This window comes from Triturus cristatus, chromosome 4_2, assembly GCF_964204655.1.
Source record: "Triturus cristatus chromosome 4_2, aTriCri1.1, whole genome shotgun sequence".
Classification (NCBI taxonomy): domain Eukaryota; kingdom Metazoa; phylum Chordata; class Amphibia; order Caudata; family Salamandridae; genus Triturus; species Triturus cristatus.
In genome coordinates, this window is record NC_140586.1 from 737,997,094 (window position 1) to 738,022,781 (window position 25,688).

At 44.2% G+C, this 25,688-nt stretch overlaps 1 protein-coding gene across 1 annotated transcript in view; it reads left to right on the top strand.

Moving 5' to 3' along the window:
- LOC146834986 (calreticulin-like) overlaps positions 1-25,688 on the top strand; it is a 185,511-nt gene that overhangs the window by 116,816 nt on the left and 43,007 nt on the right. The window contains exons 5-7 of the mRNA XM_085602644.1: positions 2,096-2,305; positions 10,910-11,023; positions 12,321-12,464. Coding sequence (XP_085458770.1) covers positions 2,096-2,305; positions 10,910-11,023; positions 12,321-12,464 — 468 coding nt within the window. The remainder of the gene's footprint in view (positions 1-2,095; positions 2,306-10,909; positions 11,024-12,320; positions 12,465-25,688) is intronic.

A 25,688-nucleotide genomic window follows, 5' to 3' on the forward strand; every position in this document is an offset into this window, starting at 1 on the left:
AGCCATTTATTAAGGCACTCCAGGCTAACGCTCAGATATTTCCCTTGATTATAGGGCATCATCAAGTTATCGCGTATGCAGATGATATAGCTGTTTTTACTACCAATCCAGCAGTTGCAATAGAAAGTATCGAAAAGGAAGCTAAGAAATTTGGACTGTTTTCGGGTTATAAGCTGAATGTTAATAAAACCCAAGTGCTATTAAGCTTTCAGCCGGAACAACCTATTATAGGTGTATGCCCGATTACCACGTATGTAGGAGTTCGTATTTCCCCTAAGATTGAAGATATACACGCATTAAATTATGATGCTCCATTGGCTACTATCTCTAAGCAATTAAAAAATTGGCACAAACTTCCAATCTGTATCTTGGGGAGGTGTAAAATTATAAAGATGAAGATGCTACCAATTTTTTTAAATCTATTTCGCTCAATCCCATTGCGTATCCCAATTTTTTTTTTTAATAAGGGGTTTTGAGCAGTTTTATTTGGGGGTACAAGAAATCGAGACATGCAATAGGCCTAATGAAACTTCCTTACAATGAAGGCTGGTTAGAACTCCCCGATTTTAAAATTTATTTTTGGTCAGCTTTTGTGGCGCGATTACGTAGCCTCATGATCTTAGATAAACCTGACTTTTGGCACTGGCTTATTTTTGGTTCAGATAGCCAAATGTTTTTATACAGAATCAATGACCCAAACTACTTTAAAAGGGTACGCTTTAAGACCATTAGGGACTGTGTGCACATATGGCAGGGCATTATGTCGAGGGGCTCTAATTCTCTGATATATGATAAACTCCCCCTCTGGAGTAACCCAATGCTGCCCGAGATTTTTCAGGACTTTGAGGGTCGGAAATGGGCAAAGTATGGCATTTATAACTTGGGTCAGCTTTATGACACTAACAGCTTTCGATCATTTGAGAACTTCCAAAAGACATTTGCTATCCCCCGGTAGATATTTTTTAAATACCTCTAGCTTAGGGATTACTTTACTAGACACCTTTTATTGTGATGCGTTTCAGGTTCAGTGATATGGGATTGTTTACATGCAAAGAATCAGAGGGCAGCAATTGGCACAGGTTAGAGTAGACGTCAATCTGAAGCTAGCAGAGCAATGGAGTGTGACTCTGGGATTAAATATTACTCTTGAAGAGATCAGGATCGCATTTGAGGTTATTGAGGGTTCAGTATACTCAGTAAGTCTAAGACTTCAGCAGTTCCAGACCATATGTGCATTATACTATACACCGGAGAGGATAGCTAGATGGGCTCGTGGTGGGGGTTCTCAAGCGGGAACATCTCGAGGGGCGCGTAGTGAATGCCCTAAATGTGGGATGATTGCAGCCTGGTGCATATGTTTGTCACTTGCCCTGAACTAGTAATATTCTGGCAGAAGATATCATTTGCTATTAAGCTCCGACTAGGGGTTGAATACACTTTCTCGACAACGGAGAAGATGCTGGGGTATAAAGAGGACAGCCGTGGCTATAGATCTATCATTGCAATAATGCTAGTAGCAGCTCGACTTGCAATAGCCAAACTCTGGATTTCACCCAAGCCTCCTTCAGTTGCCGAATGGTGGACTATTGTCAGAGAAACTTGGGAAAGTGAGAAGGCTCTAGTTAGAGCTAGGGGAATTAGAGCCCTGCAAAAGTATGCTTTTATTTGGGGATGCCTGGATGATGCATAGTGTACAGGCACAAATGGGATTCTGTATTTTTGTATCTATATAATTTCTCCCCTTCACCCTTTGTTTGTTTTGTACAGTTTTTGCAACTGCGTTTTTGCTTAGTATGAACCTAAAACTAGCAATTTATGCTTTTGTCCTTGATCCCTGCTTCCAATTTCCATTGTCTGCTATTGTGAATCAGAAAATGTTGATGTATCTTTTTTTTGACCAATAAAAAGATTTTTTTTTTAAATAAATTTAAAAAAAGCACGTTTGAGTCCATGCAGGCCATTTTTATTGCACCATTGATCAACGTCGTCATAGTGTGTGTTTTGATTTTCCAATCGTCATGTACGCTACGCAATCCCAAAGCAAGTGACCAATTATGGAATCTGTTTTTAATTAATTTTCTTTCTCCCCCACTAGGATGATGAATTCACTCACCTCTACACTCTAATAGTCCATCCTAATAATACCTATGAAGTCAAGATTGACAATGCAAAAGTAGAGTCTGGGACGATGGAAGAGGACTGGGATTTTCTTCCGGCAAAAAGAATTCTGGACTCTAATGCAACAAAACCAGAGGACTGGGATGAACGAGAACAGATCGATGATCCTGATGACAGGAGACCAGATGTGAGTAAACTAGTAGGGAAGACATTTATTCTCCTATTTATATATTTTTTAATTCTCTTCTTGTAAAAAAAACATACTGCAAAGATACTTAGGCCCTCATTACAAGTGCAGTTTATATCCCAGTTCAGCCAGTAAGAGGAATTACCAGCTGAATCACAATTATAAATTGTGTATACTTTTTGCCTGTGCACATTTCACCGGTAAAAACCTGGCGAAATCTGTGCAGAGAAAAGGGGTTGGAATTGTGCATACACCAATTCCTGTATTATTCCCCATTGCCAAGTCGTTAACTCGTAATTTCATGTGAATATTTCCCAAGTGAAAAACCAACCCCTTCACTATCAATATTTCCCTGTATGGCTTTTCTAAGGTGGTATTTGTACTTGTCCAGTTTCCAGGGTCACCCGGTAGGTCATGGGTCACTGGGCTCCTGCTGCATCAATTTGAGTCATTCACCACTAGTGACCTGGGCCCCCAGTAGTACTGTACCCCAGACTAGATAACTTGATAACTAAGTACTTCTCTCCAGCACTAGACTCTCTCAGGGTAGAGTGACAGAGTAGTCCAAGGCTTTCTCATGGAGGTGAGATGAGTCAGGGTACAGTTCACCAAGTAATACCAGTTAATAAGATAAGTGTCCAGTCATTGCTTTACATTATAAATTAAATGTACTTTAATACACACTAGAAAAATGTACTATATACAAAATTAACATACACAGTGAAAATCAGAACTCTCTATGACCCTTTGGACCAGAGTTCTGACCCCAAACATTTTTATAGCGCCTAGACACTAGGCACTATAAAACAATTTACAATTGATATATACCTTCCATGTTGCAGAAGGTAACTCTACAAAGCTAGATCAACTATACCAATGCTTTACTTTAGTGATTTGGCTTGAGCAATTGAAATAAAATTTAATGGTCCTCCCACTGTTTCACCACCCAAAGGCATTAAATTGCCCACCCTCCTTGGAAGGGCACTGCTCAGATGGTATCAGGGATCTCGTTTGGGAGCTTGATGTCTAGACACATTTATTAGAGTCCCACTAGTCCCACTAGTCCAGTAGTCACTGAGCAAACCTGGTGATGGTGATGGTGCCAGAACTATTCTAAACCCTCTGATGACACAAAAAGGGGTGAGGGCCTGTACTTCAGAGCCCACTGGTCGAGTCTGGCGTTTCCAATAGAAGAGCGCCCATGGGATTGCACTGTTTGCTACTGGTGCAGGACAAGCAATGGCAAAGCTGGATACCATTCTGGTCCTGGGTTTAAATGGTAAATTCTTCAACAAGATAATCTTCTCCAGCTGCAGATTGCAACTGGAAGCACCCACAGCACAGGGGAGGGGTCGGGTTGAGCCAGCCTCATATTCGGTGACAGTACTTTTCCGCTTTCTGCTGTGTCCCTCGGCGTGGATGTGCAGTAGGTTTCCCTATCTTCAGCAGCTGTCTCGAGTCTCTTTGTACTTCAAAGCAGTCACCCTTCCACAGTCCCCTCCCACAGATAGCTGGCTGTATACTGGGACGCTACAAAATCTTTCTCCTGCTGAGACGAAGCCCATCCCCTTTCATCAGACTGGCAGACTATTTTCATCACACAAATCAATCACAGAAACGCCTTCTCAAGCCCAGGCCCTACTCCCGAGTCTGGCAGGGAGATCGGGACTCCAAGCGACTTCTGCTCCTGGATCTCTGCTACTCTAGCCGCACTGGTCTGTGGCTATTCGAAATATTGAATAGCGCACTGAGACCAGTCTTTTATCGTCCTCTGATGGATAGGATTATCTGATAGGGTCTGCTACTTATGAATCTTGGGTGCCCCTCGAATCCCAAGGGCATATTTCCTGCATTGTCACTGCATTTTCACTGCATGGGGAAAGCCTGCTACCCCAGTTCTCAGTCGTTTAGCGCCCAAGTGTACTCTGCCCATGAAGGAATGTTCAGTAGCTCCATGCAACATCCTGGCTACAAGAGTGTTATTACCACCCAGAAAAAGGGAGTGGAAGGCTGTCCCTGCATTGGCCAAATCTTAGCTAAACACGGGTAATAGCAGGCTCCTTCCGCAACCCAACAAGCTTCTGCAAAGACTAAGGAGGTGGAATTACCAGTAGAATAGATACCTGCTCAATTTACATTCAACACTGGCTCACCAATCCATTCTCACCTTGTGATCTCACACTTGACATGCATATCCCAAAATATAGTGTTCTGGGAGGACGTTGCAGGTTTCTTTTACTTGGGGTAATGTGCAGACTTTGTTGATAGGCTTCATGCTTTTTCCTGCAGTCTATCAGTTAACATTATTTTTTTCCTTGTTAATCTTGGTCTATGAGATGCTAACTTATAGATATTCTTTGTAATACTCTAACACTGAGGTTAACCCCCTGTTTGAAAGAGGTGGCCCCCTGCTATATCACTTTGATAATTTGATCCCTGGATTATATCAGCTTTTTGTTAGTCACTTATAAGATGTTCATTCAGACTTATTGGATCTGAAACAGGGAAACGAAGATTTGTTGGCTTACGTAGACCATTGTTATCAGTTGGCTGCTGAAACCCATTGGCCTCAGTTTAAGAAGGATCCCTGTTCTAAGAAAGGATCTGAATATAAATTAAATTATGGTTTAGCCTTACTGCCTGTAGACCACAAACCTATCTGCCTTACTATTACTGGTGTTAAAAAATGATTTAAGGGTCACATCCTCATGAACCATCTCTCGAGAAGAACATGAATGCTGTTGTCAACACAAAATATCTATTGTGGTCAAGACTTTGAGAATGCCCCAGAATACACCCTGTTCTGCCGGAATTGGGAAAGCTTCTACCATGTTAGCTTCCACTGGATCCTACTTCACTCTGTGTTCTCTCCTGCCTGCGAGGGGGTATTAGCTTCAATATGCCATCATATGCTGCCAGAGAAGAGGTTGTTCAACTCCAGTAGTCCTCTAGAAGCCTGGTGGTATCAAAACAATGTAATGAACAGGCAGACACCTTCACTGGACATCCACTATAGACTAGTCCATATTCCTGTGCCACTTTACATACAACAGCCATTGCAAGGTCGCACTGAGCATAATCCTAACTGACCACTACATACCATTTCTTTTATGTCTCCCACCGTTAATTGAGCTGCCAAAATGTCTACAGCTGCCTCCCAACCATGCTATCAATGTCGGCACTTAGGCACAATGAAATGTATTCACAGGGGGTTACCTCATAATAAGTTGGCTTCAGTAGATCTGCAAAGTAACTAGTTTACAGAATATATCAACAACATTTAACCCAAGCCATGGAAAATCTTCACTGCTCACAGAAAACATACTTTTTACAGAGTATATAAAAGTCTCTCTTCTCCCCCATTCATATGTTTGTGTTAAGATGTCCTTGAAGCTTTTACATTATTGAGGACTTTTGTACACCAAACAGATCTGTTTCACAGTAGGGACCAGAAGAGACCTTCCCATCTTCTTTTTCCCCATTCAATATTTTCCGAGCCATTCATTTCTTTCATCAGGAGCTGCAGTTGATATATTATGCATCCAGTTTCGACATCCTCCTTGGTTTCAATGTATTATTCTGTACTGGCTGCTCCAGTGTTTTGAGGGTTTCATCTTGGTGAATGTGTTGTTTCACCAGCTGTTACTAGACTGCATTTTTCAACTACAGTTTGGTGAGCAGGTGAATTATCGTAAATTGGTAGGTCACCTGGCACTCCAAACGTCCGATTGTTCCACCTCATTTAAGATGGGGACATCATAGGGCGTCCACTGGGGGTGACTCCGCTGACTCTACTAGCAGAAATTCTTGACCTGTCTGTCCTGCTGCCACAGGGTCGCCAGTCCATTGTGCCAGTCACTTTGCCTTTTTAGTATGGGTTGACGTATACTAGCTTGTCCTGCCTGGCACCTTCATCTGAGAGAAATCAAATAATGACACCCACAAGCAAGAAGAAAATGCAAGAGTCTTTATTTTTTTTCATCAACAAACTCCAGCTTTGGAAGTTTGTTTTTGAAAAACTAAAAAGTTTGCCTAAACAACATGGAACACCCTCAACAAACTATTCTATCTACAGAACAAACACTGCAATGGCGGTTGCATTGAAGGCAGTGAGATTCTTGCCAGGTATGTGGGCTCACAATACAGGACCAGAAGAATGGTGGCCACAGCCTCTGATAAGCTTGTGGATCGGTGGCCCACCAGCTAACTTTAAAGGAGCTCCTGAGTATTCACCTGTGTGCAATCAATGCGCTGCATCTAGTAGGTGAGCAGTACCGCTGGGGGAAGTTCCACACACAATATCACTCTACACAGATGATATGTTACTGTTCTTGCATACCTGTCTTATGGATCTCACCCCTTCTAGTAAAGACATTAAACTCCTTCTATGCCCTCTCTGACCTTCGGGTCAGCCCCACGGAAACATTTATATTCCTTGTGTGTCCCAACAGCCCCCCCTACCTTATGTTCACCACTGACAGACTACAATGGACCCCACATTCTTTCAAATACCTTGGAATCAAAATATTTCATACGTCCAAGGACCTGCTTAAGGGCAACCTAGGGGCTACGATATATGCCATTAGATCCCAAGTAACATTCTGGAACACTCTACCGCTTACAATAATGCGCTGGGAGGAAGCTGGGTTGTCTACAATGGGGGACATTTTTGAGGATGGACTGTTAATGGACTTTCTTGCTCTGAGTGCCCAAGGCAAGCTCCCACTGGGACACCTTCTCACCTTTAGGAGGATTCGCATGGTGTTGTTTCAAGGCAAAACCCTCACCAAGGACCCTAAACACACGCCGTGCTAAAGTCTCTGCACATTATCGGCCATGGGAGATGGAAGTTGATATCTCTGTACAAGGGCCTCCTCCCACAACGGTGTGTCCCTGCAGACCTTATGGTGCAACTGGGAAGAAGAATTACACATAGTATTTAATGATAAGGAATGGCAGGTGTTCCTACAATGCCCATCCCAAATGCCATGCAATGCGTGCTTTAAGTTCATTCAGGCATGCACACTCAGAGAGTATCTCACTCCACAAAGGCTGCAGGCTATATTGCCCACAACATCTCTGAACTGCCCCTGATGCCAGTTGACACCAGCACACCTTATGTGCATGCTCTGAAGCTGCACACAGTTACATTTCTTCTGGACTGAGGTACTCTCTGCACTCACACGACTGACGGACAGGGCGCTCAAACGCTGCCCGCAAGGTGGTCCTCCTAGGGGACTAACCTTGGTCATCATCACCAATCTGGATACTATGCTTTCACTTAGGAGATATCGGTTCTTGGTGTGCATTAGCACAGAAGCCGCTGCTTTTTACAAGGTCATTCTGCAAAGCTCATAGCGACAACCACCAACAAAAATTCAGCAAGAAAATCGTTCTTCTCCTTTAGCTGAAGCAACTAGAAAATAAACTATGGCAATTTTGCACGCACAAAACATTCCATCAGCTTCCACGAAATAACAGTGAAGAAACATACTTTATTTTGAGGCCCCGGTTTCAGGCCTAGGGTACTTCGGCTATGTGATCATAGTGTTGTGCCATTGTGGGTATTCGGAGCTATGTAGAAGTTGCATTGATTTAACTTTTCCATGGTTTCTTTCATTGGTTTTGATTGTGTAGTTTTATTTCATACCACAGTGACTGTTTTGTAACTATTGCATATTGGCATGTCCTTCATTGGTATGGCAGGTATAGGTCGTATCTTGCCACATGTGATTTGTGGGCATCCGCTCATTGCACAAGGCTGCGGGCAGAGGGGCTGCATCTTGTTTGACAGGCACTGTGACATTGTTTGAAATTGTATTTGCACGTGCACTTTCAGTTTTCTGAACTTTAGTTTTGTGTATGTTGGCGTTTATGGGACCATGGCCATAGGAGGTGTGTGGTGTAGTTTCAGGTGATGTAAGATGATGCCTGTGTTTGTGGGTTTATAAGGTCAAGAGTGGCCATCCACAGTATGCAGACAGCACACAGCCTTATATTAAAATTGCCTCCTTCACCAAATGATTGCCCTTGAATACTGTTTAACAGTCAGAAATGGCTTGGAGGAGCCGTATTTGGTGCACTCAGGATTGCCCGCTGTATGCCCCTCGCTACCTCTGATGTGACTGGTATCACTCATGCGGGAGGGATCCGTCCGACTTCTTCACAGCAGCGCAATTGGCGACATGGACAGAAGTGGGCCTGGTTACTATTGGGGGTTATTATGAGACCTCCACATTGATGCCGCTGAAGTCCTTGTGGAGACTCATGGCCCACCCCCTGGACAGTTCCGCACCCATGAGGCGTTGACCCGGACAGCTGCAGTTCTCTGGAGAGCAGGTGGAGATGAACCCCGGACCTATAACATTGTGCAGCTGTTGCTGGCCCTGGGTAATGAGAAGCACTTAGTTAAGCGGCTATATGGGGCGCTTAAAGGGATGCACAGAAGCACCTTCAATTGACATGGGAGGGAATATTGACCAGGGAGCTATCAGATGGGGAATCGATAAAAATGCTGGCTTTCCCACAAAAGGTGCCTAGGAACACTAGGTTCATGGCTATCCAGTTCAATTACTTTCGTGTGACCTATATTACCCCTAATAACGTGACTGCGATATATGGGGGAGAGCCCAAGCCTTGTCCCTACTGCGCTCAGGTGGAGGCTAATTTCTGCCACATGACATGGGCCTGTGCACATGTACAATGGATCTGGACTGCCTGTCCTATAACGAATGGGGGACACACAGGGTCGAGCTGTGCCATGTACAATAGAGGTGTGCTTGCTGAATTTATTCCCACGCCCTGGCTCCAAGAATGTGTGGACCGTTTCCTAGATTTGGCCTTGGTGTTAGCCAAGCAACAAAGTGTTATGTCCTGGAAGTCACCTATTGGCCCCTGTGCTGGTGAGGTGGGAGGAGGCTGTTAGAGACTTGGCACTCAGTAGGGAGGAGGTGTGAAGGGTTCGTAGGTGTCCAATAGCCCCGTTATGGATGGAAGTGCTGAACACCTTTGATATCCCTGGGATTCGGGCTACCACATACACAGATCGGTCAGAGTTCGATGGTGAAAGAGGCGTGACCGACCATTAGAATGAATGATGGTATGGATATGAGTCTGTAGGGTAGTGACGTAGACAGCTGGAGCAAGTATCTCTCGAGGCCCTGGCGCATAGAGGCTCTCAGATGATATTTAGATCCGGGCTCTACATGGCTGGATGTGTGAGTGGATAGGGGGTGCGTGGTTGCCCTGCGTGTTTGCTTGCAAAATGTTGCCGGCAGTGGGAAGAGGTGGGTTTATAGTTATTCTGGCTGTTGAGTTGCAACTTTTATGTATATTTATGTCATTTATAATGTTATTTGAGCCCCTCATTGGCAGGCATGATGGCAAAAGTCTAATTTATATGCTGTATTGCTTATATTTGTGCAATATCCATAAAAATGCAAATAAACACATTAAAAAACATAATAACATTTAGAAATCATTGACCTCAAACCTCTTCAAACTAAATCCAGTAAAAAAGTCAGAATTTCCTATTATCCAAGAACACTAACCAAAATTCAAAACAGACTCCATTAAAGAACTACGAATAGACATTTTGCCCTCACTGTCCCAAGAAGTTAAATCTTTTGGTTTTTGAATGATCTGAAATCTCACTATGCAAACACATATTGAATGCACTGCAGCATCAGCCAGAACATCACTGCGTGCACAGGAAAGACTCAACCCTAATAAAACTGTTTGACTTTTGGGATGTAATACAACCCAATGTTATATCCAAGATACATTTTGAAAAAATCCTTATCTTTGTAGCTCTTAAAAATGTAATTGCACCCTTAAAAGCTCAACTATACTCAGTTGAAAGATTGATAGCTGATTCACAAAGGTATGACCACATCTCTGCAGAGGCGAGAATCTAATTCAGTCTTACATGCCTTGCGTTGAAGGCCCTCAGACATCAACGGCCAACCTATAACTGTTCTCCTCTGCAATTTTTCTCAGGGTCCAAAAGTCACTGAAAAAATGAGAAGTTTTTCCACAAATGTTATGTTATTTTAAAATTATTTATAAAGCGCACTTACACCGATTGGTTTCTTTGAGCTAGCTATAGGAGTGACCAGAGTCCTGGGCAGTTAACCAGATATCCGGGTAAACAACCATGTTTGAGGTTAATCATATGCCTCGGTAAACAGCCAAGTTGTGAGGAGTTTCCTGAATCTCAGTAGAGTGTGACAATACCATTGATTGGGATACCTTCTGAGATCTTTTAGTGAAAGGAGGGGTTTCCTTTTCAAAGAAATGTAGTTTATAAAGAGCAGTTTTTATTTTGCCTGTGTGAAAATGCATATAGAGATGGTGTATATTCAGCCATCTTGTCTTTCCAAGTGGTCACTTTGGGCTAAATGGTGCCCATTAGAAAACAACTTGTTCAACACAAATGAATGCTGGTATTTGACCTATGGCACATTCAAAGATTCAAGATTCCACAGGACGTTTTTGTTTTGCTTCTGCTCACACTAAAAAAATCTTGAAAATGGGACAATAAGATAATGGACATTGTACCTTTATTCATCAATAGTTATCAACTGAGCTAAATCTCTGTTGCAGGACTGGGAAGAAATAGAACATATTACTGACCCCGATGCCAAACAGCCTGATGACTGGGATGCAGAAATGGATGGTGAATGGGAACCACCAATGATCACCAACCCTAAATATAAGGTAACAATGTTTAACTTCTTTGAACAACAAGCGCTTGGAATTTTTAATAAATTAATTTCCTTCAATTCATAGTTTATGTGAAGCCTTTTCTTGTCAGTCTCAATTTCATGACATTGGTACTAGTATAAAGAGAACACTTTAGGCATTTTCATGAAGTATGTATGCTGGTGCACAAAGTCACAAAAGGTCTACTGTGCCATCATGTACACCCAGGCACTCTTTTCTACTACAGAAGGAGAATGTTGCACCCCTTCTAGTATAGTAATATTAGGCGCACCCTATATGTGTTTTACTGGAACCCTACTGGCTGTAGGTGGAACAAATTCTAATGAGCTCAAATATAAAAAAAAGGCAGTAGCGGCCGACATGGCTCGCGGGTGGGGGGTGGACATGGGCGGGGGGGGGGTCATCACACTGGGGGGGGGGGAATCATAATGAAAATGAAAATAATAATTAAAAACCTACCTTTCCACCTCTGACAGGAAAAAGAAGCAGGCAGCCTGGCTTTGTTCCCTATGCAATCATAACTCTGCATACACATTATGATTGGTCTGGAGCCCCGTTACACGGCGCTCAGCCAGGGCCTAGAGGGGTGGGCATGTTCTCCATGCAGGCTGCAATTCAGCCTGCATGGAGAAGGGCAAAGTGAGCATGACTGGTTTGGGCGGCCCGATAGGGCCGACCAAACAGTCTTTGCGCACTCAGGAGTGGGCAAACCACTCCTCCTCTGCCCTGCTCAGAGAGCAAAGCAACCCCGCCCACCCGCCTGTCCGTAAAGCAAACATAAAATGGTAATAACTAAAATGTATTGCCATTTTATTTTTTGGCTTCTTGTACTGCGAGAAAACAGTGGGGCGACGCTCCTCCGCCATAGCGGAGGAGCCGCCCCTGGAAGAAGGTCTATGATAAGCAATCCCACTGCCTGCATCAGAGCGCACTTTTGGATGCAACTCATAGTGGTTTTATAATGCACCCTAGCTGTGGGTAGAAGGCATTGACGGAATGCATAAACATTCAGATCAAAGTGTTCTTTAGTCAGTAGTTGGTTCCCCCGTGTTTTTCACCAAAGGCATGGGGGTTACTGTGCTGTAAATGTGTCTTGGCCAAATAGCTTCACCAGTGCACACCCAACTGGATTGTGACCCCACCAGTAAGTGAGTCGGTGTCTTTATGTGAAGCAGCATATATGTATTTCGCTGTAGCACAACATTCATGAGCCCATGTTCATAAATGTTTGTACACCGTTATGACATCATGCTCTATTTTATGGAATATGTGTTTTTTTCTATTTATTTAGGGAATATGGAAACCTAGAAAAATTGATAATCCGAACTTCAAAGGTGAATGGGTTCAACCAGAGATTGACAATCCTGAATATATCCCAGATGACAAAATCTATAAATATGACAACATTGGTGTTATTGGGCTCGACCTGTGGCAGGTACGTGTATAGAGAAGACTCTTTGCAAATTTTAATCGCTCACTCATATTGAAAAACTTGACCTTAATCTTTCAACCATGGAAAAGATTTCGAAAAAATATTTGTAGTTATGGAGAGAAGGGGTGTGGCAGTGAATTTGAACAAAACAAATCGAGGGGAAACTTTTTACAGGTTCCACCAAGTTGCACAGCCATGAACTCAGTATGAATCCAATGAATTAAATTCAACCGTGTTTATCTTCCTTTTATCCATTTTTTATTTTGATCCATTTTGATCTTCATCCTTTATTTAACTGTTACTTCAATTCGTTTTATCCATACACTTTCTTCTACGGAGATATTCAAACAAGCTCCAGGGCACAGGTAAGTTCCACATATCATGATGTTTATTTAAAAAGAACCCAAGTGAATTTGAGCAGCCACACACTGTGAGGCCCATGCATACAGTTTGCTATATGTCTGCCACCTCTTTGTAGTTAGATTAGTGTTCCTGATTCTATGGCTAGCAGATCCCCAAGCCAGTGGTCCTAGGTGTTTCATCAATGTTTGGAGCACTGGCACATGTGTGTGTAAATATTATGGTGCCTTCATAGGTTCCGAAAATGGTATCTAGTGTGTCCATTGCTGTTGTAATATGTGAGTGGAGCAACAGTAAAGATGGAGATATAGGTTTGAAGGTCAGGTGAACATTGCAACCACTTTGTTATTCTAGTCAACTGTCATAAACGTTATAATTTCTTCTTCTCTGTCAGGAGACATCTTCTATTTGCTTACCTGGAGCTGTGACATTTCCTTTTTTTTGCATAAGAATAAAATATGAAACAGTTCTTCCTCCTGTATTTTTTTTTACAACATTTTGAGTTTCTGTCACACAATATTGTGCTTTCCTATTTGTGGTTCACCCAAGCTGCTAAGAATCTAGCTAATTTTATGAAGCAAAGATTTGAGTTTTGCATCTCTTTTTTTGCTTTTTCTCTGCCATTGATACTCTGTCTGTTAGAGAGCTAACAACTCAGAAAATAAAGGTTTGGAAGAGATTAATTTTACGGTTTTGCTTCTGCCTCTTTGTTTTGCAATCATGCAGACATTGCCCAAATCTCAGATGAAGTTATGTGAACCTCAGAATTGAGCTGTGTAAATAAACGCACCTTCACTGCTTCTATTGGCAAAGCATGACTTCTTAGAATTTTCAGGGCCAGGGGTTGTTGCTTGTACTTTATAAGACCTCTGGTGTCAGTTTGCTTTAGAGGTCAACAGCCCTCCTGAATCCCAGCAGGTTCTTGGCTTTATCACAAGTCCATCCATATATCACCAATAAAATTTGAACATAGTTTGTCTACTATGCATTCTTCTAAGTACCCAGAAGGGTTACCCATAAAATACTGAATAAGAGATACCTGCCCTGATGTGTAAGAGCCTTTCCCAGTCCAAAAATCCTTTCAAACTTGTCAGCAAGTCTTTTTGGCCTTTTTCAAACCTTATATCCATTACTCTATGCCCTTCGATAAGCTACAATATTGACTTACTTGTACTAAGAAAATGTGTGCTTTGATTTGAGTCTAACTGGGATTTATTATTCTGTAGATCTAAGCCGGACACATTTGTACTAGCTCTCTCTGGACTTGCAAGTTGAAAATATCTCTTTTCGATAAATATGAGGCTAAAGCCTTAATAAGTAAAATAAAATCAATGTATTAGTAGTACCACAAGTGTTGTACTACCTCTGTCCTGTTCTTGTGCAATCTGCGGGACACAAAGGGGATCTCTGAAGGATTTATTTTTATTTTTTTATTTGCTTTTATTTCGGGCAATGTATGATCACACAAACAATACAATCCCTAAAAAGGACGTATGTTGCATAGCGAATAACATACCAAATTGAGTGGGGATCACATCCCACCGTAAAAATGCATACAATAAACGCAAATCTGCACATCCCCGATCAGTCTATAATGAAATACATAATTGAATAAAAACATAACTGTAAGGAACTAGGCATCGATTGACAGGACAGTATAGTAAAATATATTCGCAGACAACCTAGATTGACATAATCCTACTACTACGTCCATCCCAGTCCTCCCCCCTGGATGGAACTACAATGTGTATGGTACAGGGCCATATGCTAAGGGTCCGCTTGCAGAGAGGGACTGGATGATGACGGGGACAAGAGAGGGTATCGTTGCTACTAGTAGATTTTTACCGTAACACGCAACCCACCGCCGAGGTCAGACAGTCATCGCCACTCCCCGAACCCACAAGGCCATGTTGGCTGATGGAGTCTGAATGACAAGGGTGCTCGCCAGTTCCACCAACCCTGGTGGGAGGGGTTCCCGACTGTGTGGGAGAGTCCTCATTCCCTCTCTGCTGCGCAGTGGCCTGTAATCTGTCTAATACTAACTCTCATGTCGCCAGGTCCTGATCTGCATTCTATCCGTACGAACTATGCGTAGGTGTCTCTCTTCCACCCTTCCCCATCTCAGCTCATCTACTTTCCAACTAAAGAGGCGAGGGGGCACTTGGTGAGTCCAACGTGTGATGCGGCGCCCAGCCAACACCAATCCCAAGCCCGCAAACTTATGTTGCATCTTGAACCCAACCTTGGGGGTCAGTAAAACCCAGGGTAGACAATGTTTGACCGTCGCCTCAATCCGGGCTCCCGTGACCTCCCGAAGCATCCCCCAAACTACCAACCAGTAAGACTGGAGACATGGGCAGTCCCAAGTCATGTGTGTGAATGCCGCTGGCTTGAATCTGCACTCCGGCGCACGCAGCGCACTGACCTGTGCCAGTCTGTCGGGGGCCAAGTATGTACAGTGTAAAAAATTAAATAAGCTTCAAGTGTGCATTACTAGCCACCTCCCTAACCTGTACAAACACGCGCTTCCACTCACCCGCCGTGAGAGGGTTCAACAGGTCACCCGACCATCAGTCCCGAACGTGGGAAACGTTTATAGAACGGACGGCCTTGTGTGCCCTGTAGAGGCGAGAAATCAGCCACCTGAAAGTGCCCAGGTCAAGCATCACCAACAAAATGTTAGATTACACTGGTTCCCCAGGGAAGGACGTCTAGAGTTCACGTGCATTGTGCAAAATTGTAGCATATTGTAAACAGTGTCCGGCTGGAACTTGGAAGCACTCCCGTGCGTCGACAAAGGAAATTAAAGTTCCATTGAATTACAGATTTCCCGCCATGAGAAAGCCCCCCACAAACCTCTCTGTCAGATTTATCACGGACTAAATATGGCAGAAACTAGGAAGCCATTGTAAGGGCAGTGTTTGTGCGTATTGATCCTTCCATAGCACAAAGGGGACAGCCAACTCCCAAGCCCATGCAATCCGCTGAACCACAAGTGGGTAATTCAGAGGGGTCCTGGACCCCATCATAAGACATTCCGGGAGACTATTCTCCCGTCCCCAGTCTGCTAGGAGATCCTTCTCTATATTAGGCCCCTCCGCACACCATTGGGCCAGTCGCAGGCTGGAGGACAGCCGCAAGAGAGTAAAGACACAGGTGAGTGAGGCCCAGACCACCCAGCTCCATGTGCAGCTTAAGAATCTCCTGTTTAACTCTGCTACACTTCCAAGCCCATACCAGTGAAACAAGGAGGCTATTAAGGATCTCAAAAGGGGACCTAGGAATAGTGCAGAAGGAGTTCTAGAGGACATAAAGACAGCGTGGCAGAAGGACCATTCAGGGCAATACGACACGTCCCATAATAGAAAGGGGGAGGCAATTCATTAGTTGATAGAGGACCATAAATATGCGAGGACTGCTTCCATATTCAATGCATATTGCACGATGGTTGAGTTGCCATTTGGATTCTGAGGAACCGGAAATGATCACATTCCCATTGCAACTCAGTTGGGTAGAGGTCTGCTATTTCCTTGCCAACCAAAGCTGCAAGTGGAAATATAGCCGATTTCTGATTGTTAACCTTTTGTCCCCAGACAGCACCAATTCTGTCAAGATGTCTAGGAGAGCAGGTAGTGTCCTCTCTGGATGTGTTATATAGAGCAGGGCATTATCTGCTTACAGAGATATAACATGAACCTGGCCGCTCACAACGACCCACCCAGCAAGCCATGTCCCGTCGCAGTCGGATCGCCAAAGGTTCCATTGCCAGGGCAAAAGTGGGGACAGCGGACAACCCTGTCGTTTGCCACATTGAATGGAGAAAGGTTCAGAAATCACACCACCGTTTCATACCCTAGTAGTCGGTAGACTATAGTGAACTCACACAGGAAATAAATTCCTTTCCGAGGCCCATTCGTGCCAAAACCTCCCACAGATAGTTCCATCTTAGAGTATTGAAAGCCTTTTTGATGTCTAAGGCTAGGGCAATTGGGCTGACGTCCATGGTCTCTGTGGCATGCAGAACATGGGACAGTCTACGCAGGTTCGTGTGCATACCATGACCTGGTATAAAACCACATTGGTCTGTGTGGACCAGATGCACCACTACTCTGCTCAAACAGAGTGCTAGTACTTTGGCCAGTATTTTGGTATCAACCTCCCAACATTCATAATGGCTGGTAAGAGCCCGGCACACACGGGTCTCTAGCTGGTTTAAGAAACATCACAATTTGGGCTTCCCTCATCGATGCGGTAGAGACCCCGACTTCCTGGCCTGCCGGAGGGACTCTAAAAGGTGAGGGAGTAGGAGGTCTGCTTGAGACTGGAAATACTCCACTCACAGACCATCGGGACCAGGAGATTTAGAGCAAGCCATGTTGGTCACCGCTTCAGTCACGTCTTCGAGGCAGATTTCTCCATCGAGACCTTCGCGTTACCTGTCAGTTAGGCTGGGGAGAGTCAAGTCATCCAGGAAACCCTCCAAGATGTCTTGGGCTATGTGTACCTCTTCCCTATAAACCAACGATAGGTGAGCATGCATGAGGGTATGATGCCTTGTTGTGTGGATACATAGCTACCATCAGCTTGCTGGAGGGTAAAAATAATCGGGGGGGGACATTCACGCTTAAGAAGCCATGCCAGCAAACGCCCAGACTTGCCCCCTCTCGGTGGAGCAGTTGGCGGTATTCATGCCAAACCAGGCAGTCCAGCCTGTCCCATATTTCTCCCACCCTGTGCTGAGCATGTAGCAGCATCTCTCCCTGGGGTTCCCCGGCAGGTTATACTCCCTGCAAAGTGGTCAGGGCATCCTTCACCCTTGATAAGTCCCTATACCATTGTCGTCTCAGTCCCCCCACCCTAAAGCCGCATTCCCCACAGGTTACCACCTTCAAAGCTTCCTATTCTGTCACATTGAATGCCGTTCACCCCCAATTGTTGTCAAAGTAGGCCGCAGTCACCCCCCTCAATTCTCCCCGGAACCCATTGTTTTTTAGGGCGTCTGGACATAAACCCCACAAAGGGACCAGCAAAAGTGCATCTCGCGGTCCCCACTCCAGGAGCACTGGTGCAGAAAAGGACTCTGTTAAGGTGGATAGTCCTTTGCATAAAGGCTTTCTACGCATTGACCAAAAGACAGCTCTGGCCCAGACTAATGGCACATTCAACCGGGGCCAAGGCTGCCACACCTGCACTGGTACATGGAGTGCCTGTTATATCTGTCAGGCTGCGATATGGGCATCAATACACGCGTTAATGATGCACCATTGCCTTGACAGGCAGGTCCGCCGGAAAGAGCATTTCACCCATTCAGTCCTGCAAGATGTTTTGACCCCATTCCACAGACCCTCCACCTTGGAAAGTTCTGGTTTGGTATTTATTCTGAGTGTGAGGCATCTGCAGTTAGAAGTATCAATCAAAATAACAAGTTACTTACCATTGGTAATGATCTTTCTGGTGGATATTCTATTTAACCATAGACTCCTCATTGCCCTCTCACCTCCCTGTTCTGTAATGTAGTCTCTTTTTGCCATCTAAAAAGGTCCTAATTTAGAGATCTGCACAGTGGTACCTCCAATTGTTTAGTGCACGGTGTGGAAAGAGTCAAGCAAGAAACTGACGTTGGCACTTGTATGATGCTCTACTCCATCACTTCCGGGGTGGAACTAATCCAGCGAGGAGCCGCATGGCGCCACTTAGTGACGCGCATGTTCACTGCTAGGAAAAACCTCCAGATCCAGTCTGGCGTCTAGGGAATATTCTTAAAGGTGAGAAATATGTGGTAACATAGAGTTTCTACTAGTAAGATTGCTACCAATGGTAAAGAACTTGTTCACCTCGTACATATACTAGCCTATTAGTTTGGTTCCCCATTCATTCAGTATTTGTGCAACAGAAGGACATCGCCAAGTGGGAGTAAAGAAGCCAGAATGCTCTGATGCATTTCCATTCCATTCATGCAAGTGTGATTTGAAGTGAATGGGATTGATAGAAACATTAGCGTATACACCAATATCATTTGCTTAGGACTACACCCAGAAAGAACCTTTTTGGCCCTCAAATTATTAAGGACAGGAAATAACATTGTTCTGAAGATCAGATACTGACATTACAAGCCTCTGTATGAATGAGTGCTTTGAAACCTCACAGCAGAATTCTCAGATCCTCCATTCTGAGCCTCTGAAGGTGACAGAACATGAAGAAGTCGTGACACCTTGTGACTAATTCAAATCATTTGACTAAATTGAAGCAAATACTATGAAAAGCATGATAGTTAAAACAGAAAAGGGATTAGAAAATATTGCAAACCATGGCAAGTTAGAGAAGACGAGAGATCTGTGAGGCACTTAAAGCAAAGTGTTTAGGAATAAGCAAGTATCAAGATGTAGGGGACTCCCATTAAAAAAAAGCGAAAGCAGAGACTGATGAGGGATGTGGCCAAGGAACAGTGAAGGGACCTGAAAGTATACAGAAGCTTATGAAAGAAGGAGGAAAAGAGATAACAAATGCTACTCCCTGCTTCTGTAGGGAAAGAAATTTGACCAGATGTAGATTTTTAATCCAATGATTCAGGCCAATTTTCATTTCAATACAAATATGTATTTTTAAATTACCTGCATTCAAACCATTTGATTAAAAGCAGATGCAATAGGCATTAAATAAATCAAACCAGTCACACAGAATAAGGAGGCAAACCAGGCAAGAAGCCACAACCCAATGTCCAAATATTTTGTAAAGATGTTAGTAGTACCGCAGTGCTAATTGTATTGAAAGCCACCAAGAGGTCTGAAAGTGCCATCAAACATGCAACGCTGCCTGGGGCGTGGCCAAGCACAATATAGAGGAAGACACAGTTCAGTGCTACTCCTGCGGTCCACCCTGGAATCAACAGGAATCTTGCCTGCTGTGGGCTGATCTGCAGAGCAATAAACGGAACTGAAAGTTGCTGAGTGGACAGAATGGGGTAGGGCTTGACTGGGGATCACACTGGCTTAAGAACAAGTGATGAAGGAAGTGAGGCCTGTGGACTGCTGCCCTGAAGCAAGATTGCAGCAGATAGAAAGACCTCCAAAGCAGGCTGACGAGAGCAGATAGAGGGCTTGCATGAGTGCTGAACCTGCAGCACATGGTGAGCAGAGCCTGTGGGGTTAGAAACCTCAGATTGGAACACCACTAACCTGGATATCTGACCAGCGGGGGGGATGCACAAAGCTTTTCCAGCTATTCCCCCTTGCGGTATCCCACAAGAGCAACTATAGATCACTATCCTGGGAGATACCCTACAGGGGGAAAGGGGAATGGGATAAAAGAAGAAAATACTGCTGAAGGCACCAGAAGGACCTCGTCTGTAACAATCTAGAAAGAGGAGGGATGTCTGTCCGTGTTTGAGGCCACTGTGTATGCATGTGCCCTAGATAGGAATGAAAAGAATAGCAATGCACCAGACACCTCATAAGGTTTGCATTCAGCTACATTATAAATGCATGTTATCTTTCATAACATGTCATACTCACAACATACTTTTTAAGCAGTCATCACCAAAGCTAATTCAAAATCTTCTTTGATCCAATAAAATGATTGAACAATGTCACTGCAAGTTTCTCAAACAAAATCAGTGTGTGCCTAGTTGAAGTCAAACCAACAATGTCTCGAGTTAAAGCAAACTCTGAAACTAGGACATAGTTCAATGAATTGTTCGAACAAAAAAAAAAGAAAGGAAAAACGAGAAGGAATAAATTATGCAAACTTGGATTAGCTACCAAGTATTAAGTTCAATTCCAAAGCTCGCTGTACACGAACCCTATCCCACCAGGGCGGAAGACGCGATCACAGCTTCAGCAGCTTCGTCTCCCAGCTGCCTGGTTCACTGACAGACTGCAGCAAACAGGTCCAAGTTGCGGTCTTCCAGCCCCACATTTCTTTAGCGGGTGGCAGAAAACAGATCTAGGTAGCAGTCTCTCAGCCTCACGTTTCTCAGGCGGGCGGCGGGAAAATAGATCTAGGCAGCAGTCACCCAGCCGCTCATTTCTCTGACGGGCAGCAGGAAACAAAATCCAAAATGATGAATGAGCCGAAAAACACCCTTTCTTGTAAACGAAATATGGAAAAACTAACGGCCTTTCTTTGTCCGACAACTCTGAATAGCAGTAACTCTCTCAGCTATGGGATGCTGAAGACACGCCCCCTCTGGGGCCGGAATCAGTCACAACAACGAGTGCAGGAGATGAGAGGAAATCCTCAGGGGCGGTCTGACTCTCATTAAGAACAGATTCCTAAGTGGATTGTCAAGCACTGGACAATCCCTTAGGCATGGTTTTTATACGAATGTATGACGTTACTACGCCATCCATCATCCCGCAGTAGCTAACAACGCAGAAGTTACATCGTCCGCGTTGTTACCACGCATGGCTTTACATCGCAAGTCATTTCTATGACTTGCGCTAGATAGTGCTGGACTTAGGATTAGTATGAATTACTATTCCTACTCCAGTTAAGCGCAATAGCAGGGAATGTGTTGGATTTAAAATCCAAAACATTCACTGGTGTTGCGGGCCATCTAGCGCAAGTCGTTGAAACGACTTGCGATGTAATGCCATGCGTGGTAATAACGCGGACGATGTAACGTCCGCGTTGTAACCTACCTGCGTGGTATTACCAGCGTTATAAACGCTGTTTCCCTTTTTATACTGCTGTAGGAAGTGTCTTTCCTGACCACCTAGGGGCTTCTTGGAAATGTAGTTTTGTTTCCGGTTTACAACTGGGACACACCCATACCACATCCGAATCCCAGTCATGTAATGAATTAAGAAATGTTCTGGCTTACGTGTTGTTAGTGTGTCTATGCTGTCTTGTCTAGAACTCATGCTCCTGTACACCACCATAACATAAACAAACACAAAAACAAAAGAGCAGATGAATCTCTGGAGGGAAGTGATTGCCATTATTGGGCCAGAAATGAGTTGACAGTCCCGCCCCTGGATGAGGATGTCATTATGTACATTGAAGGAGATTGCATTGGGGCCAAGAGGCCACAGAGGAGCATTTTCAGAGGTCCTAACTCATGGTATTCACTGATTGAAAGAGCCTTGGATATACAAGACTTTGGCATCCAACATGACTCGCACGTGTCCTGGTGTTCTGGAGTGACTTTCTCGGACACTAGAGGGGAAACATTGCTGCAAGGAGGTAAACAGACACATTGGGAATTCCCAGCTGGTCTTACTTCTGAGGACTGAGCTGCAGAGGCTGAGGAGGGTTGCCTCTGGACACACTGACTGAGTTCAGGTGAACGAACAATTAGAAAATTGGACACAGAACATCCTGCCCTCTTGGGGGTGCTTTTGGGGCATCACTTCTCTTTGCACTGGAGGCAAGGGACCTTTCCTCTATTACTATATAAAATGACCGGCTCTGAGAATAATAAGGGACTGCCTGTAAACTGATTTACCTAGTTGCATCTGGGGTGCCGGTGCTCCACGACCAGGCGGTCTCTTACCATAATGGTGGCAATCAAAGGCGGGAAAAGTCAATCGACAGAGAAACTTGCTGAGATCAGGTCTGATAGGGACCCAGAGACAGAGTGTGTGTTGAAGTCTGTAGGGAGGGCACTGGAAGGGCACACAGAGAAATTTAAAGCTATACTGGAGGCTACCTTAGATACTTATTCCACACTAGAAGATAAGATTGATGCTGTGGCAATTGACATAAATTTGTTAAGCACCGACCATAGAAAATTAGCAGAAATAGTGACAAAAATGATTCAACACTGTCATCCCTGTGCTTCACTGTCCAGGAACTTCAGACTAAACTGAGGGAACTGGCGGTGGCCAAAGAGTTCTTACGTAATAGGGAAGAGGATGCTGAAGGCTGTTCACATAGGAGTAAGATTTGTCCAGCAGGCAAGGGCACTGGACAATGATCTACTGTGGGCTCTTCATTGAGTAAGGGAACGATGGGACAGGTTGGACTGTCTGGTTGGACAAGAATACCAACAGCTCCTACACAAAGAAGGCGATAAAATGAGGAAGCTGCTAGCATGGCTTCTCAAGAGAGAGCGCCCACCCCCTACCATACTATCAATCAGCCAGACGGGTCCCTCACACAATCGGCAATAAATTTACAGCTGCACACTCATCTAGCAGGCATGTACAGAAGGGGACAAAGGACAAGAGACGCCGCAATAGCGCAATTCCTTTACAGAATACACCTGCCTCAACTCACTGAGGAGCAGGACGAGATGCTGGGGGTGGAGATCGATCTGGAAGACCTCCAAGAAGACATGTGGGACATGGCAGAGGAAAAAGCCCCAGGGCCTGATGGTCTCCCTGTAGAGATTTACAGGATATACGCAGACCAGCTCCTCCTGGGACTGCTGGAGACGTTACAGGAAGCTAGGCAGACGGGGATACTCCCAAAAACAATGAGAGAAGCTCAAATAGTAATGCTACTCAAACCAGGTAGAGACCCCACATTACCGTGCTCATAGCGCCCCCTCTCCATGCACACCAAAGTCCTGGCTAAGGTGCTGGCGTCAAGGCTGAATATGATAGTGACCCACCTGGTGCACGAAGACCAGTGCGGGTTTATGCCGGGCCGGGGCATGCATATGAACCTACGTAGGCTAGCGCATGTAATGCACTCTGTTGCAGACTCGGAGACACCAGCAGCAGTCATTTCATTATATATCGAGAAAGCCTTCAACACCCTGCAGTGGAATCATTTATGGCAAGTTTTGCTCAGAATGGGGCTGGGTCCGGAGTTCGTGGCATGGGTGTGACTTATGTACCAGAGGCCCACAGCTAGGGTGCACACTGGCGGGCTGGTCTCTGAGCTGATCACCATTGAACAGGGCACAAGGCAGGGGTGCCCCCTATCCCCAGGTCCTATTTGCGATTGCTATGGAGCCACTTGCAATTTGTCTCTGGAGAGACATGGAGTGCTCGGGCCTGGAGGTAGATGGACGGACCCACGTCATGTCCCTGTTTCAGGATGATGCACTGATATATGTGCGTCAATCGGCAAAGGCCATCCCTGCCCTTTTGGCCATCCTGGACGATTTTGGAATGGTGTCTGCACTGGTAATGAACCCCTCAAAATCGATGCATTCACGCTGGCGGGTAAGGCGGGATGAGACACGACTGCACTCCCACCGATAGCGCTAACATGGAAGGGCGATTATTTTCGTTATCTGGGGATGCAGATAGCTCACTCTCCCAAAGCCCAATAAGCCTTGAATACTGGGAAAATTCTTGAAAACCTGAAAGAGTCCATACTCTTCTGGAACCAATTATCACTGTCAGTCATGGGGCCGGTGGCGCTGGCGAAGATGGTCCTACATCCCAGATGCCTATACACCCTCCAGAATTCATTCTGCCGCATTCTGAATGACACCTTCACCATTCTGGAAAACCAATGAAGAGAAATACCTGCCAAGGTAATTCGGAAGGGCCCTATAAAGGGTCCAGAGATTGGTGACCACACACCGTAGGCAGACCAGGACACAATTCGAATAGACAGCAATGTCATTAAATCACACTCAAATTTATTGATTTTTTTAGTGTGATCAACATCATTTAATTGAGTTAATAAAATAACATTTCAAGATTCACGTGAGTATAATAGCTCAGTCCCACACATTTCATTCACAGACCACAATCATACTAACACACATTCCACAATAGCATCATCCTATTAACAACAACACATAGATTTAGTTCACATAAATAAAAGCACATTGGAATCGTAGGGCTGCCATAAGATGGTTAAATAACAATTTGGCAGTTGACATCCACAAAATATGGGTAGTGAGGTTTCAGCTACCCAGTGACCTAAAAAACGCCAACGCGCGTTTCGGTGTCAGGACCCAGTCGGGGCTACACCTTCATCAGGGCGAAGATGAGCAGGTAGTGTGGGACAGACACACCTGTAATCAAAAATAAAAGGAGTATATACATTTTCAGAGTGCAAAAAGAATTTAAATCAAAACAGTAATACAGTACTCAAAGAAGGTTAACAACTTTTTTATGTCATAATACTTTTTTTGTCTATATATATACATTTAAAAAAAAATATTTGTCACTTCAGGTGTGCCACGGTGGTGGTACTCAGTTAAGTGATAAGCATAACAGTTTAAAAATTGGAATAGAGTGCAAGAACAAGATGGGGAAGGAGAGAAATAAAAAGAAGAAAACAATATAGGTGTTCTCCAAGTGCTAGGAATATGGAACAGATGGTGCATAAATCTAAATGCCAAAGACTCGTAAAAGTGACATTCGTGACCAGGAAAATAAGAGAAAGAGAAAATGAAAAAAATAGGAAAATAGTGCCAGATACCCAATAAGAGCGTTAAGGGAATAAGAAAATTACATCGGAAAGATACATGTGGCACCTTATAGCCCATCAAGACGTGATATATCAAAAAGGACTTCTTTAAAGCGGTGCCACAGGGTACCTAAAGGTCTTATTCTTTTCAGGATATCAAGCAGCAGCTTTTCCACAGCCTATAAAATGTATTCCGAAGACGGTCAATGACCTGGGATATATATCCGAGATAGTAATAAAGGGAAAGGAAATAGAAAACATAGCTGATAGTAAAATGTGGGGGATCTAATATATAGCAAAATTAGCACAAGTAAGCAAAAGATAATAAAGGTCACCTACCAATAAGGGCCAATAAATCCTAGCCCAAAGAGAGGGGTGATCAGTTTCCAGAATACGGACTGAGTATAGGGACTATCTTATTAGGTAGGTTATAAAGAACTTTGTGCCAATCATGCGCGGTAAACAGGATAGATACCTAAGAAGTCCCAAAGATAATATAAGACCATTAGGGCAAAACGCATAGGCTACATAAACAAAGAAGTGAGATTT